The following is a 16,627-nucleotide window of genomic DNA, read 5'->3' on the forward strand; positions in this document are numbered from 1 at the left end:
AAGAAACAAATAAGGCGTGAGTGTATAGGCAGTTCATTGATATTTAATTTTATCTCTAATTTATTAAGGAAACAGAATAAAATAAAATAAAAAAGAACGATTATTTGAATTAGATACGAGATAATACTTAGCTTTTGAATTTGATTTGATATGGTTGCTAAGGTGCCTTTAGGGTTGATCCTGAAAAAGGCAAGGCAGAAGGGATGAAAGCAAAACAAACCCTAATATCAAAATAATCTAGATATAATTTAAATTAAATTAGAATTAAATTACTTAACTTCGGGTTTTCTGAAGGTGCGTGATCGGGATTAATCATGTTGCTAACCCTGAAAGGCATAGAACAGAACCAAATATTTTTCAGTGTATTATCAATCCTGGTTAAGATTCAAATAGAGTATAATGATAAATCGATTTAATTAATTATTGGTCTCGCGACCTAATTAATTAAATCAGGTTCAGAAAATTAAATCGAGAGTAAAACAATTTTTATGAAATTTTTGGGATTTAAATAAAATAATTAGGATTTTTTAAAGATCTAAAAATAAATAGATAAGGTTTTTAAATAAATATAAAAGGAAAACAAGTATATATGAATTAATTTAAAATAGTATATTAAATAATAAAATAAACATGTAAAATATTTTTATAAAATTTTTTATATAATTTTTATATAGCTTTTATATATTAAAAATGAATTTCATTAAAAAAACAAAGTGTATATATAAATAAAAAACAAAGGCTGTATAATTAAAAATAATAAAAAAAATTGCAAAATACTTAGCTTTTATTCCAGTGTGGACGCGCGCGTGAGAACATAGTGGACCGGCAGGATCTGGCGCATTAGATCTGCAGCTTGATGAGGTGGACGATTGAGATGGTGAGGGCGCATGGTACGCTCGTGTGTCTTAAAGCGCAAAATCATCCTGGGGGCCCAAAATCTTTCGCGCGCGAGGCCATTTGAATCTGGCCAATCAGACTGCGCCACGCAGTCGTCTTCTTCACAAGGCCAACCTGCAAAACGTTTTTTACAGCGCTTTTTGGCTCGATGCGCTGTAAAAAGCCTTGCACGAAAACTAAAAAAAAATAGCGAATAGGACTAGCCCAACATAAAAATTTGGCGCACCATGACCATTGAACTCGTCTGATCATCACGAACATGGTCATGGTATTGGCTAAGCCTAATTTTACCTGTGTAAGAAAACCCCAATTCGAGAGGTATGAACCCTAACATGGTGATTCCCTCATATCAGCATAAAAATTCGATTAAACATCCAGGATTCATCGCAACATCACACAGGACACAAATATGCAAACGAAAATCATTTATCATGCATGAATCATGGAAAACGAGAGTATGAAAGAATGAGCAAACCGTGATGAATTGTGCGTGATTCTAAGTGTTTCAGCCTTGGCAATTGATCGAGAATCGTCCACTGGTGCTCCTGGAACGTGTAGGGATCCTTAAAACTCTTTGAATCCTTCTGCAAACAATAAATCGAATTGGATTTTTCTTGAGTTTTTGGTGCTCGAGTTTGGTTCTCTTGAGGCTGCAAATTCGTCCCCCTAGGGTTTTGATGAGTTATGTACTTATATGTGAATGATTTAGGGCAACAAATTTGAAGAAAATCCAAGTGAATCTTTGATTGAAAATTTTAGGAAATATGATTGAAATATGTTTCTAAAATTGATCCAAATTCCATATTTTCCAACCAATTTGCCCTTGCACGAATTTGGCAATAATTAAGACATATTTTGATAATTGATTCTAATTAAAATCAACACCAAATCAAATTTTCTTGTATTTCCTTCAATTATATGATTTATATTATATTTTTCATGAATTAAATTCAATAAAAAATCCAATATTAATCAATAAATCGTGGCAAATGAGTTTAGGGCCTTGGGTATCATAAACATGAAGTTTGGGTCAAGAAACATTGGGCCTCTTTGCAAAAAAAAAAAAATTCAATTTGAATCTTTTTTCTTCACACTTTTCCCTCCAAAATGGTCCGACTTTGACAAAGCCTATCTCTCTCAATTTTTGAGGTATGGAAGTGTTCTAAGACATTTTGGAAACCTTAGAGAATCCTCTAACCAATGTCTTTGGTCTCGTATCAAAATCATTTTCCATTCTCCTTTTATGACCTTTTTAAAAAAATGTCTTTTTGTTGTCTTTTGAAAAGGACCTATAATGTATGAAGCCATATCTCTTAAACCATTGACCTATGAGCTCTGTTTCTTGGACCATTGGATAGAGGAATGAATTCCCTTCGAAATGAGCTTTGGTGGGAATTTTTCTGATGAAGTATGAATATTTGGTGAATTTTTCAAAGTTTGGTTGACTTTTTCAGTTCATGCTCAAAATAGTAACTTTTGACTTTTGACTTTTCTGATCTTTCCTTGCATCATCATGATCAACCCTTGATCAAATGATGATTTTTGAACTTTGACTGTATTTTGACTTGAAATGACTGTTGACCTAATCAGGATTTGAGGGACCAAATTTGCTCTGTTTGACTTGAAACTTTACATGGGGATACTTTGGGATGTTTGTGACCCTATGGATTCCACCTTGAGCCATTGATTCAATGATTTTCTTTTGAATGACCTAAACCCTAATTCAGGGCCTTGTATAGGAGAGTGTATTTTGGAGCTTTGTGTTTTGATTTGATTTTGTGCAGGAGAAAATGTATGGGCAAATTTTGGGGTATGACAATACCAAATTAATCAATATAGATTTTTTTTCCTGTTAATTCGTATAAATTAATATATATTTTTTAACAATAATTATATAATATTTATATCAATTTTATGCTACCCGTGTGAACGCACGAATCCTTTACTAGTTTAGAGTAAAAACATTTCATCAGCCTCCATTTTCTTTGATTTTTCCAAGCACCTAATATCGACCTATTTATATATATTTATTTTATCATAAATTCAAATTAATCTCTCAATTGAATTAAATTTTCTAATATGATGCCATATTAAATTTAGGGTTAGAGTTGTCTTCAAGAACCTTTGATTATTTGAGATTTTACAATATTCTTATAATGTAGTAGTAGTATTGGAATAGGTTTTTTATTTAGTGATTATTTAAGTATTAAACTTCATTATAAAATTATTGAAAAAGAAGATTAAGCGAAAAAAAAAAAGTGTATAGATGATTATTTTTAAATAGTTGAATATTCTTAGATCATCTCCGCAGAATCAGAGTTATGGGCGGCGCCATGGCCTCTCGTCTCATCTCCGCCGGTTACACTCTCACTTTCTACGCTCGCAAACTCAAGCGACGTTGTTTTCACAATGCTCGCCCATCCCTCCCACGAAAACGCCTTCGTTTCATCCTGAAACCCTAATACTAAAGGCTATAAATATAGGATGTGTGAGATGTTCTAAACCCTAAATTTCTATACTCCTCCATTATCATCCCCTGAATTTCTAGTCTCAACCCAACTGTAATACTTATTTCACTATTAGTATTATATTCACTCTTTTTCTTGAATTTGCAGGTCAGTTATGTCTCAACCCAACAAGAAGGCCAATTATGGCGATAGAATTAGCGACTTACCTGGTTTAATGAAAACCCTAAGGAGGAATCGCCTCCTTCTCTCATTCCAGCCACTCTGATTCTCCCTCACTTGTTTTTGCGCTCTCTTCTCTCTCACACCGAACTCTCTTATGATACAACAACAAACAAAACCGCAGCAACAAAGAAATCTCTCGTCTCACATTTCAACTCGGTTCTCTTAATATCGATTTCAGTTCTCTCTTCAGTTTCAAGCCGAAATACAAAAAAAAAAATATTTCATCCGATACGGATAACAACAACAAAGCACAGTTCAATTCAAAATTCAAACAGTCAGGCAACGGAAAACAAGTTTTCAAGTTATAAACATTACAAGTCCAATAGGAGATACACTAAATTGAGGTTAGAGGTTACCAATCCGAAAGTTACGGAGAAAGAAAGTCCAATGAATCTTTATGTTTAGCTCAGCTTCTCCTTCTATTGTGCTTCTGGATAGTACTCGATTGAAACTATTCAAGGTTGAGCGTGAATCCGTTGGGCTTGGTGGATATTTGTTGAAGGTGTGAAGTTAAGAGAAACTTGGGGTGTGAGGTAAGAGTATATGGTTTAAAGCTTTGAAGGTGAATCAGGGATTGGTGAAGGTTTTAATCTTTGAGGAATATTTTTTAAGGATCCAAATCATCATCATATGGATATTGAAGACATTTGATCAAATAAAATTCAAAGAATTCATCAAGAATAAAAAAGTCAACAAAAAGTCAAACTAGGATTTTTAAGTGTATTTTGACCTAATTCATGGATCTCCAAATTTTGCTTACACACTCAAATATATCCATACATGGAAGTTGTAGATCTTGGAAAAATAAACAACTTATCACATTGAAATTTTTTGCAAAAAATGATTATTTTGAGAGATATGGAATTAAAAAGATAATTTTCAAAAGACTTTAAGACATTTTCAAGTGTTTTACTTGGATTTTTTTCTTAACTTTATGGCCATTTTTCTCAATGATCCAAGAAGAGTTTGAGGAAACTTTCAACAAGTGAATTGAAGTATGTATCAAGGGCTTTCCAAAGAGATAAGTAGCATGAAAATCCATGCATCCATCCATGAGATATGATTTTGTGAAGAAGGCACCATGAACACTTGAAAAATGGAGATGAACATGAAGAACAAGTTTGAATTTGGTTCAAATCTGAAGGAATCTTCAAAGTACATCCACTCTAACTTGTTTAAAACACCATAATCATAAGATTACACACTCTTTAGGGCTATGATCCAAGTGCTTAATCCATTAACCATTGAATCATTCCATTTCAAGCATAAAGGTTACACTTCCATTCTTGTAAAGTGACTTTAATCACCAACAACTCTTGCATTGAGCTCCCAACTTGTTTCTACTGAGCCAAAAGCAATTTGAATTCAGCAAGCAAGCCTCCATGATCAAATCAAAACTTTGCAAGCATGCTTAAAGCTTTGTACCTCACCATGGGAACCATAACTTTCTCATTTCTTCACAAACAAGCAAACTGCTTAAAGTGTAAAAAATCCATTTATTCTAGCCATGAGAGGAAGAGAATGAAGATGCAAAGTGAGAGGAAGTGAATGAAGATGCAAAGTTTTGAAGTTTGACATTGCAATTAGGGCTTTCATCTTAATTGCAATTTAACTGTCAAATTCAATGTGTAAATGAGCAAAGGTTCAACATAATGTTAGCATTATTTTATGACTATTAATTTGTTTTCTTTTAAATGGATCATGTTTGTTCAATTAAACCAAATATTTGTCTGCACGATTTTTTTTATTGAAGGTTTTTATGTTGAAAGATTCATGGTTGTTGTTGTACAGATAGTAGAGAGAGTACCATTTAAAATAGAGAAAGAACATGAATCTAGTGTGGCATTTTTTAATGAGATCATGTGGATTTGTTTTAATCTAATGGTTAAATTAAATGATACATGGTGAGGGACTTAATTGATGCCTCACCATAGAAGCTACCTCTAATAATAATTAAATATAGGACTTATTTTTAGGCTAATTATTTGAGGTTGAACAATATATTATTATATTGTACTAGTAGTATTGGAATAGATTTTTTATTTAGTGATTATTAAACTTCATGATAAAATTATTGAAAAAGAAGATTAAGCGATAAAAAAAGTGTATACATGATTATTTTTAAAGAAATAGATGAATATTCTAAAACTCTCGCGAGCTTAGAGCATCTCCGCGGAATCAGAGTTATGGGCGGTGCCATGGCCTCTCGTCTCATCTCTGCCGGTCACACTCTCACTTTCTACGCTCGCGGACTCAAGCGACGTCGTTTTCACAATGCTCGCCCATCCCTCCGAAGAAAACGCGGTCGTTTCATCCTGAAACCCTAATACTAAAGGCTATAAATATAGGATGTGTGAGATGTTCTAAACCCTAAATTTCTATACTCCTCCATTATCATCCCCTGAATTTCTAGTCTCAACCCAACTGTAAGCTTGAGCAATTCTTTCATCTACTCTTGTTCCTTATTCCACTATTATATTCACTCTTCTAAGAATGTACAATTGGAAAGAAATTCTAAGTTAACTTGTGCTCTTTGTTTTTACATAATAAACTTCTATTTTTATTGTCAAGGCACAGTGTTGTGTGTTTCTCAAAATCTTCAGCTTCTTTTATAGATTTCTATCAAAGATTTGTTGTAAAGAACTTCAAGCATAAAAGATTCATTAAAGAGAGATATCAACAAATTTGTTGCAAAGCTTTCTCAAGTGGTTAATAACGTTGCAAACTCATTTGAAATTTCTTTGCTACAAAAGGAATTATCAGGTCTAAACCTTCAGGCTTCAACAACTTTCTAGTGAGTTATGACATGACCAAAACAAGACAAATTGACCCCAGAGTCTGATAGCGACGTGTTAGAAAATCTTCGGTTCTTAAGCTTTGACTGGGTTCTGGTTTTGATCCTTCAAAATCCGAATTTTAGCTTTTGATCCTTCAGACTCTGATTCTTTAGAGGTTGGCTTGTCCAGAGTCTGAAGATTTTAGGTTATGATTATCTTGATTATAAGTTTATCCTTCAAAGTCTGATCTTCAGAATCTGCCTCTTAAGAGCTTCTCTTTCAATGTTCAGTGCATTTTATGAACTGACTTTCAATCAGTATATTGATCGTTATACCCACACATTTGAACATACATTAGTCTACCTAATTTTTCTTTAAATACTTTGTTATCATCAAAACCTAAGGGATAAAGTATAAACCGTTTTTGTTCCAACAGTCTTACATTTCATTGCAACCAAAAACTGCTTCAACATTCCACCAAATAGATAATAATTCTTTTGAATTTCACCGTCACTCTAAAATAGGTTTTGCATTGTTCCATCCGCAGCCACCGTGTGTGCATCAAACATCAATGGATTCTTTAACACCGAGATTTATAAGATGCCTAACATCAACTTTAGTACTATAAGACATCTCTTTTCATTGTCTTAAAATTTGATTATGTACGTCCCTCTTCAAAAATCCTACCTTATCATACCCCCAACAGCATTTGCAAATGCACCAATCATTTGAGTTACTTTGATTCCAGCATTGCCAAAATTCTTAATTTGTATCTTATCTGACTTACTAAGCTTCATATTAGCTGCCAACAACCTACAATGCTTCTCCTTTAACATTTCATGATTGCGCACAAAGGTAAAAATTATGTTATACCAACTATGTGAAACTATGTCAATATGCACTCGAAATTCCGCGCTACATCCACAATAGGTTTCATGCTTTAGACCATGCTTGCGTTGCTCTACTTTGTGTTGTCTAAACTCTTCAAGGTTACAAACATATGTTTGTTGAATAACATCTCCATACGTATTTTTAATAACTCGACCTTTACGGACTACAAAACCGTCCATCTTTGCATACCAACAGTAAAATGAATAAGCAACCTCTATATTGCAACTTCAAAACATCATCATTTTACAAGTTAAACATGTACATCTTTAAAATATCATCAACAACAAGAATTTGATATGAAAATATTAATTCATTCAAACTATTTGAACTTCATTCCAAACCTTACCCATCGATTCCATCGTTGTTTGCATTTGTATTTCAAGATTCGTGTCCATCCACATCACCAAAACTGTCTCATCATTGTATTTTTCTCCATCAAATTCATCGTATTCACCTCCATCAAATTCACCATCTTCATATGCACCTTCATCATCGTATTCACCTCCATCAAATTCACCATCTTCATATGCACCTTCATCATTGTATTCACCTCATTCAAACTCAGAATCTTCATCAACAACTACATTAACAAGTTCAACAATATCCAAGTATCCATCACTAATAATATCCAATTCACCATCAACGTTAACACGACCATTTTTATGTATAATCTCATTGAGTGCTTCCTGGCAAAAAATATAAATAACTAAATCAAGAAACCATTAACCAAATGGGTTACAACAACAAACTAAGAATGTTTGAAAATTTCATTTACATAGTAAACTTGTATTACTTCATGCCCATCGACATCACCACCATCCAACTTCGAATCGAGCTTTAGATTCGAATCCAACTAAAAGAGGAAGATTGATAGATTGAGAATGAAGGAATGATGATCGAAAAAACCCTAAATGAGAAGAAATCAACACATAAGAAGCTAAAAAGGGAAAATGAGGAAATGGGGAAGAAAATTAAGGCTGAAAAAGAAAATGGAAAATGAGAAATTGGGGAAGAAACGAGAAAAAGCAAAGAATTGGGGAAGAAAATGTAGGTCGATTGTTGTTTGATACACGTGTTCATGAGTGTTTTATTGGGTGTTGTTGCACCCCAATTTTTTACCACTGAGATCCCACCATAGCTTAAACATTAGGATCATCATTGTCATCATAATCATCATGCATTTATCATTTATTAACCCAAAAATACAAACATTGTTGTTTGTTGCTTGTGTCCCAAAACAGGAGACTGATCAAGGGGAAGCTAAGCAAGTTAGGGTTTTGAGACCCACAAGGAAATTCAACATCCTTCTATGATTCAAAGGACTCTCCAATCAAAATCAAAGCCCAAATATGTTTCAATACAAGATCAATCACCTTCAAGTTCATCAAAAGCCTCAAATTAGGGTTTTTGACCTAATTTCACTAGAGGGTTGACTTTTAATCAGGAGATGGTTCCAAGACTCAAAATATGTTTCAAGGGCATCCAAATCAACATTATATTCCATCCATATCATTCATTTGAAAAGGAGAGCTTGATTCATTTGGAAATCACAAAATTGCAGTTCATCTAGAAAAAGTCAACTGTGCAAGTCAACCTTTGACTTTTTAGAAAAATAGTCAACTACAAACTTTTAAGGATCCAAATCATCATCATATGGATATTGAAGACATTTGATCATAAGGGTGCCTAACACCTTCCCTTGACCTGATTATAATAACTTACCCAGATTCTCTAAAACTTCGTAGGGTTTCCTATTCGCCCTGGCAGAATAGGTGGCGACTCTAAATTCTTTAATTTTTAAAGCAGGTTGCTACACCAGTACACCTGCACATCGGCCAGAGCATCCTCCTTGGCGCCCAATCGAGCCTTCACATCCGCCAGCTCCTGGCCTCGATCCTTCAGCTCTCCCTGTACCTCCTCCAGAGCAATTTCCGTGTTCTTGACATCCTCCTCAAGCCTCCTCGCAGCCTCCGCAGATAAAGGCGCCGAGCGGGCATACAGAGCATCCAGATCAAGGACCCTAACCACAGCAGCCGCATCCTGCACTAGGAACCTCTGACGAACAGACGGTTCTAGGCCTTCAATGTGAAGAGACTCCGCTCGAGGGATGGTCAAAGAAGGCCCACCTTCAAAAAACTGGTGCTGAAGAAAGCATGAGGGCAGAGTGAAGAAACCACCAGCCTCGTCCTACGTCAAATCTACGACTTCAACCCTCGGCCTCTTATGACGGACCAAAGTGTTCGGATCCAGTTACTGGCGAAGGGGGGAAGGATGAACCACAACGGGCCTCAGCGATTCCCCTTGGTCAGTAGCCCATAGCGGGGATCCAACAACCACCGGAGAGGAAGAGGAAGTGCCCGAACCAGTTGTCGGAGATTTCTGCACCACAACTAGCCGAGGGCCAACACCCTTCTTGAGGACCACCTTGGCCTTACTCGCCTGCTTGAGCATCCTGTCGTGGCGCGCCCGATCCATGGAGTATGAAAAACAAAACAAACACACAAGAATCAACCCGTCATAATAAACAGGGTTAGACACGTAAAGCAAAAGCGGAAAGGGCAGATACCAAGGTAAGCTACAGCGCCCTCATCTGTCCCACTCGCCAACAGATCCTTTATACTAATAAAGCAAGGCTCCGTAATGGGCTCCCCACCATCATTGACTATAGGCCTCCCCGATCGGTCCAGCTTCGCGATCGAAGGGAAGCCCTGCACAAATTTCTGAAGAATAACATAATCAGCCCGGGCATCCTCGTCCAGATCTGCGACCCTGGTAAGATATTGGTCGATGCCATACGTGAAGTGGTCCCGCGTCCAGAAAAACCTGAACTTCCTAAAGACCACTTCATACATTGGGATCAGATCGAGGGCATACACGTCGCACACCCGGTCCTCTTCTCCGGGGATAAGCACGGACTACCCATTCTTAGTCACGTGCCCCGCGGGATCCATATGACCCCCGATCTCTAGAAAAACATTTGAACTGTCCTCGACAAAATAGCTTTCGATATCAAGCGCCTCCTGCAACACCCAAGAGTCCAAGGGCACCCCCCGCTAATCCGGGGGCGTCGCTGACGACGAGCCCGAAGTAGAAGGGCGTCCTGGATCGACCATAATCACCTGAAAAACAGGGGAGAATAATGAATTCGACAGTACAATCAAATCCACCCTTCCACCAATGTTCAAAGTGAAAGGGCGTGCAAATGATCCAGGGGCGAAAGAAATCCCTGACCATGCCCCTTCCCGAGGAATCGCCCGTCGAGCAGAGAGTCACTCACATCAAGTTAAACTGAACATGCATACTGCACCGAAGGGATACATTCTCAAAAGAAAACCTAAAAATGCACTAGATATAGCTTGAAACCTCTAAAAACAATCAGGGAAGCATAAACTAAATTCGGGGCCAACGATCTAATGATCCGTAACCGTCAGCGGCGGAGAAACCAACTGTCTCCACCATCTATCACCAACAAACCTTCAAACTCACTTCCTAAATCGTTCTAAAAAATCCTATCCTAACCACATTCGTACAATCTCTAAGCAATTAAAGCATAAGAAACTGAAAACGAAGGGAAAAAGTAAACTTACGAGTGAGATTCTGAGAAGGAAGACGAAGGTTGATGGTGAAAGGTCACGGCGGAGTATGCGGTCGGCGACGGAGGGAAAAAATGCAGAGAAAGAATTTGAAAAGTTTGGGAAGAATGACAGCCCCGAGTATTTATAGACGCCTAGAGTCGTCACGTGCGCCGCACGCGACCTCTGGGAATGGGATAGTCATCATTAACCCTAGTGGCCTACGAATAGACTAGCCATCATCACGCATTAAATGCGACACGTCTCCCAAACTGACAACTCTGAAGCGACACGCTTCCTAGCTCCCGGCCTGACCTTCCCTCTCCCTGTAGTATTGGGGCAAATTTTCCTCAGAGTCGTCAGACCCGCGTCCCCGGCAGAACTCCTCTGCCCAGCATCCTCAAAGTCGTCACTCCCACGGACGGAAGCAACGACTTGGAGGGCTCCTGTTCTGGACCGGTCCAATTACTCCAATTGGGCCAACCCACTCTTTGGCCCAAGACATGCTGGTCTGCACACGCGACAACATTCCCTGGCCCGCTCTGGGAAAACACAAGACATAACCAAGCACGCTGAAGTCTCGTGCTCGGCAACAGCCAACTCGCGTGTTTCCTGGCCTGAAGCTTCGCATGGGTCCTCAAAAAGTGGAGTCCTTTCCGCATAGAACAACCTTATAAATGGCCCTATGACCCTAGAGGGCAAGATAATCTTTTTCTTACTAAAAATCTCTCACTTTGTTGTACCTTGTTGTCCGAACACTTACTTTGGCATCAGAGAGCCTTGCAGGTACAACCACCTTTTTTCTCCCCTCCAACCGTTCCAGATTTCAAACTTCATCGTTGTTGGCCGTCTGTTCTGCTCGAAAAGATCAAATTATAAATCTATACCTATTTTTTTATTCCATAACCTCATAAATTAAACATAAACTCTTTTTTAGAGTAAGAACATTTCATCATTTTCTATTTTTATTTGATTTTTACAAGCATCTAATAATATATTAGATACAAATGAGTTTTATGAGATTTTCCAATTCTCAGTGAGACTTTCATAAACATAAAAGTAGATATGTGTCTTTTTGTTCCATAACATTAAAAAAATTCTAATATTTTTACATGTTTAGTGATTTTTTCATGTATAACTCTCTAAAATTTAGTCACATTACATTCTAAAATAATACCGACACTCTTTTTTAGAGTAAAAACATTTCATCAGCCTCCATTTTCTTTGATTTTTCCAAGCACCTAATATCGACCTATTTATATATGTTTACTTTATCATAAATTCAAATTAATCACTTGGATTAAATTTTCTGACGCCATATTGAATTTAGGGTTTGGGTTGTGGATTTATATTAAGTAAATACATTGATTATTTGAGGTTTTACAATATTCTTATAATGTAGTAGTAGTATTGGAATAGGTTTTTTATTTAGTGATTATTTAAGTATTAAACTTCATGATAAAATTATTGAAAAAGAAGATTAAGCGATAAAAAAAAAAGTGTATAGTTGAATATTCTAAAACTCTCGCGAGCTTAGAGCATCTCCGCGGAATCAGAGTTATGGGCGGCGCCATGGCCTCTCGTCTCATCTCCGCCGGTTACACTCTCACTTTCTACGCTCGCAAACTCAAGCGACGTCGTTTTCACAATGCTCGCCCATTCCTCCCACGAAAACAGCAACGTTTCATCCTGAAACCCTAATACTAAAGGCTATAAATATAGGATGTGTGAGATGTTCTAAACCCTAAATTTTTATACTCCTCCATTATCATCCCCTGAATTTCTAGTCTCAACTCAACTGTAAGCTTGAGAAATTCTTTCATCTACTCTTTTCTTGTTCCTTATTCCACTATTATATTCACTCTTTTTCTTGAATTTGCAGGTCAGTTATGTCTCAACCCAACAAGAAGGCCAATTATGGCGATCCAATTAGCGACTTACCTGGTAACGTGATTGATTGCATCCTACAACACTTGTTCGTCAAGGACCTAATTAGGACCAGTATTTTGTCTACAAAGTGGAGGTATATGTGGACTTCCGTCCCACGACTTAAGTTTAATGATGAATTTTACTGTATGTTTGACAATCTTAATGACCCTGCCTCTGAGTTTTCTAGAATTATCACTGAAATTCTTTTCCTCCACAATGGCCCAATACTTGAGTTTATTCTTCAAGTCCCCTGGGCTTCCGACTCCAAGGATAAAATCACATATGAATATCTTAATAAGTGGATTCTGTTTTTGTCAAGGAAAGGTCTTAAACATATTAAGCTTACGAGCGATGAGAGGGATCTTGTTCAAGTTCCATCTCATCTCTTCTCTTGTCGGGGATTAACTTACTTACAATTGGACACATGTAACTTGTCAATTCCCTCTAGTTTCTATGGCTTTAAGACTTTGCTTCACCTTTGCTTAGAATTTATGACATTTGAGTTGGGTGCACTTGAGACTCTTCTTTCTGGGTGTCCATTACTTGAAAAGCTCGACATTGAGTACTGTTCTGGTTGTGAATGTATTGATCTTTCTTCTTCTTCTGCTCTAATTGATCTCACACTCTCACTTCCACAAAAATGTGCATTTGGTTTGAATAAAATTCAGAGGCTAACTTTGGTATTACTTAGAAAGGTCGGTTAGTTTGGTCCATTCATATATTTTACCTTTAAAGTTGTCTTATTTCTACTTGAAATGTTACAAATATTTCTCATAGTTTTTTTGTTGTTGTTGTTGCATAGACGCTGCTGTGTACCGATGTCTTTCCTTTGTCTCAGCTGATAACGAGCTTAAAGTATCTTCGTTTAGATGAAGTGAATTTGGATGAAAGAGAAGAACTTTTATACATTGTTAGCGTACTAAAAAATGCTTCTAACCTTGTCGAACTTCATATAGTGGTAACACCCTATGCATCTTAGCTAATAAGTTATCTTGTCTTTTTATCGTCATATCTTGACTCTTTTTCTTATAATGTAGACTTATGAAGCCAATGATTATAAGGTACAAGTGCCGGCCCCTTCAGAAAAGTTAGAGTTCAGTGGTTGTTGCCTTAGTGAACTTCAAAAGGTGAACATCAGAGTTGGAACCAGCACTAAACATGCAATGAGTTTGGCACGGTTCATTCTTGCAACTTCCCTAGCGTTAAAAACTCTTACTTTTGATTTTAGATTTTGTATGAAACCAGATGCGTCTATACTATTAAGCATTTCACAAGACTTGTTATGGATGGAACGAGCCTCGCAAAGGGCACACGTTGAATTCATTCATCAATAGATAGATATTCAATTGTGAAATGCATTTGATTTTAGCTTTCAATACATGTCTTTGCTTTATTGTGTAACTTCAACATTGATTTTATTTTTCAGAATATGATTTATTATATGTTGGCTTAAGGAATGGTTTAGAAGTTACACAAGTTATATATTTCATTGCAAACTTATATATTCTTATCTAGTTATAATTTTATTTCAATGCTGGATTTACTTATCGTTGCATCTTTTAATATCAACTCTGTAGTGTAAAAATTGGATTGAATGAATTTGGTGTGAGTTTTGCAAGAGATTAGGCACTTTAGAATTACTAGTGTCAAGTGTGATTATGTCTTAAATTCCATGAAAATATTAGTGAGAGATCTGTTTATTGTTCCTAGAGCATGAGTGCATATTGACTTGATTGAATACCCTATCAATTGCTATAGTGTGTTCTGGTTGGATTTAGATTTATTCTACGTGGTTTGGTTATAATGCGGCCGCCTTGCCTTTCAAGATCGGGTGGCTGATGAATGCATCATACAGGGAGTTGTAGGTTCAAGGTGTTGATTTTGCACTTGATTGTTTTTTTACTCAATTGGGGTTGCAGCAGGGGTTGCTGTTGATGTCTATTAGAGTTGCAGCAGGGGTTGCTGTTGATGTATATTAGAGTTTTTTTTTTTATAGTTTTTACTGTGTTTCACTTTTAACGTGGCACTGGTTCGGTGGCTTCAGGAGTGGTGTGATACTGTCATGGTAATTTTTGTTATCCTCATTTTGCAGCATGACTTGTGCTTCCCGAATGAGTTAGTGATAAATACTTTTTTGCTTTTCCAAAAAAAAAAAACTTGTTTTGATTTATTCATGTGTTAGTATGAAAGTTTCTGTATTCTTGTATCAAAATCTTCCAAGGGTTTTTGTTTTTCTTATAATTCAAATTTTTTATTGTGAAGTCTTTGTATTATGATTCAAGTATTTTATAGTCAATGAGAAACTTGCTTTTCAAGAATGCCGGAAAACCTAATTTATAAACTTGGATATGTTTGGATTGACGGTGAACAGAATTGATTCTACCATAATTGAGTTTGGTAGAATTGATTTTAACATAATTGAGTTTATCAGAATTGATTTATGTTTGGATACATTTATAGAAAAATGAGTTGAACAATAAATTTCAGTGTAAAAATTACCCAGAATCAATTCTGGAGATAGAAGCTACAAATTCTAGCTTCTAGTAGAATCAATTCTGGAGACAGAATCAATTCTACTTTTGATAAAACAAACACCTCAAAATCACCCAAAATCAATTCTACACCTCTAGAATTGATTATGAGTCTTCCAAAAGTCAATCCAAACATACTATTAAGCATTTTTGTGATATTCAAACATGTAATAGTCCGAAGCATGCCTTATAGTTATAAACACATGGGTTATGTTGAGAACCTTTTTAAGGGCTATGTGGATTTTTTTTTTTTTAGAGTCAAAAGTTTTGATCGAGCTAGATGCTACTGTTTCGAGATCGGTCTATGATATTATCAATATGTTACAATGTCCACCTGAATATTGAAGTGTAATGTTTGATTTATGTTAAAATTCCTTATGTATTATTGATTTTATGATATCAATGGTATTTTCATTTTGTCAAGTTTTTGTTTTTCCATTCTGTTTTTTTTCTACTTCGTAACATTCTGAAAATTTTACGTAAATACGTTTTCAGAATAATTGATGTTTCAATATACATTTGATACATCTGAAAATACATCTTCGAAATTTAGAGGCATTAAAGTATTTTTGCACGGTACATTTGAAAGATTATAGGGTGCATTATGTAAAGGGGAATAAAGAGGCAAGTATGACTAGGGGTGTTCGTGGTGCGGTTTTGACGTAAAAAATATCCGAATCGCAAGAGAATAAAGTGTGAGGTTCGATTTGATTCGGTTGGCTTTTAGAAATAAAACCGAACCAAACAAATGCAGTTTGGATTGGTTCGTTTTTTTTATAAAAATTATTGAGCCATACATACACATATAGACGACAACATAACTTTGTATTTAGTCATTTATGCGTTATCAAATAATAACAAAACTCATCATATTTGGACAATAACTTTTTATTTAATATGCAAAAATAAGATTAGATAAAAGTGGAATAAAAAATATAAAATAAGTGCATAAAATAATATAAAATACATTATAATAAAATAGAAAAAAAGAAGTGAAAGATTAGAGAAGATGAAAAAGAAAGAGTAAAAGAGAGAAGAGATTATAGAATAAGATGAGCATTGAAAACGTAATCGGAAGAGAGAACAATAGAATAAAAATAATAAGATGAACAAGAAAGAACGTAAGATATGAGAAACTAGAGAAGAAGAGGTGATATGTACTTGAAAAAGAAGATGAGAAGAATGCGTGATACTGCTAAGCGATATTTGAGAAGACTTAAATTGAAATCTTAAGTGTGAGGCAGAGTAAATCATTAGTAATTGTAAGGCTAAGGCAATAAGTTCGAGTTTGGGTTAGATGCGAGTTAAGTGAATGTTGGTTGTAGCGTGACGCAGTTTGG

The 16,627-nt window shown here is 35.9% G+C and overlaps 1 protein-coding gene across 2 annotated transcripts; it reads left to right on the forward strand.

The window, feature by feature from the left end:
- The first annotated feature begins 5,748 nt into the window (after nucleotides 1-5,748).
- Nucleotides 5,749-14,198, forward strand: LOC131625733 (F-box/FBD/LRR-repeat protein At1g13570-like). 2 transcript variants are annotated; one of them, XM_058896573.1, is made up of 4 exons: nucleotides 5,749-6,013; nucleotides 12,710-13,451; nucleotides 13,559-13,714; nucleotides 13,794-14,198. In XM_058896573.1, exons 2-4 carry the CDS (start codon nucleotides 12,717-12,719, stop codon nucleotides 14,088-14,090), a joined length of 1,188 nt encoding a protein of 395 aa, XP_058752556.1. In that variant the 5' UTR covers nucleotides 5,749-6,013; nucleotides 12,710-12,716; the 3' UTR covers nucleotides 14,091-14,198. The 2 variants fall into 2 exon arrangements, with proteins under 2 accessions (XP_058752556.1, XP_058752555.1); XM_058896572.1 differs by lacking the exon at nucleotides 5,749-6,013 and adding an exon at nucleotides 12,306-12,627.
- Nucleotides 14,199-16,627: the final 2,429 nt, after the last annotated feature.

Source organism: Vicia villosa, unplaced genomic scaffold (genome assembly GCF_029867415.1).
Source record: "Vicia villosa cultivar HV-30 ecotype Madison, WI unplaced genomic scaffold, Vvil1.0 ctg.000236F_1_1_1, whole genome shotgun sequence".
Classification (NCBI taxonomy): domain Eukaryota; kingdom Viridiplantae; phylum Streptophyta; class Magnoliopsida; order Fabales; family Fabaceae; genus Vicia; species Vicia villosa.

What these genes read in the sequence shown, in the direction of transcription:
- LOC131625733 (XM_058896573.1), top strand. Translation starts at nt 12,717, where the DNA reads ATGTCTCAACCCAACAAGAAGGCCAATTATGGCGATCCAATTAGCGAC. An exon ending in CTTTGGTATTACTTAGAAAG is followed by an intron (nt 13,452 to 13,558) that starts GTCGGTTAGTTT and finishes GTTGTTGCATAG; the next exon opens with ACGCTGCTGTGTACCGATGT. An exon ending in TTGTCGAACTTCATATAGTG is followed by an intron (nt 13,715 to 13,793) that starts GTAACACCCTAT and finishes CTTATAATGTAG; the next exon opens with ACTTATGAAGCCAATGATTA.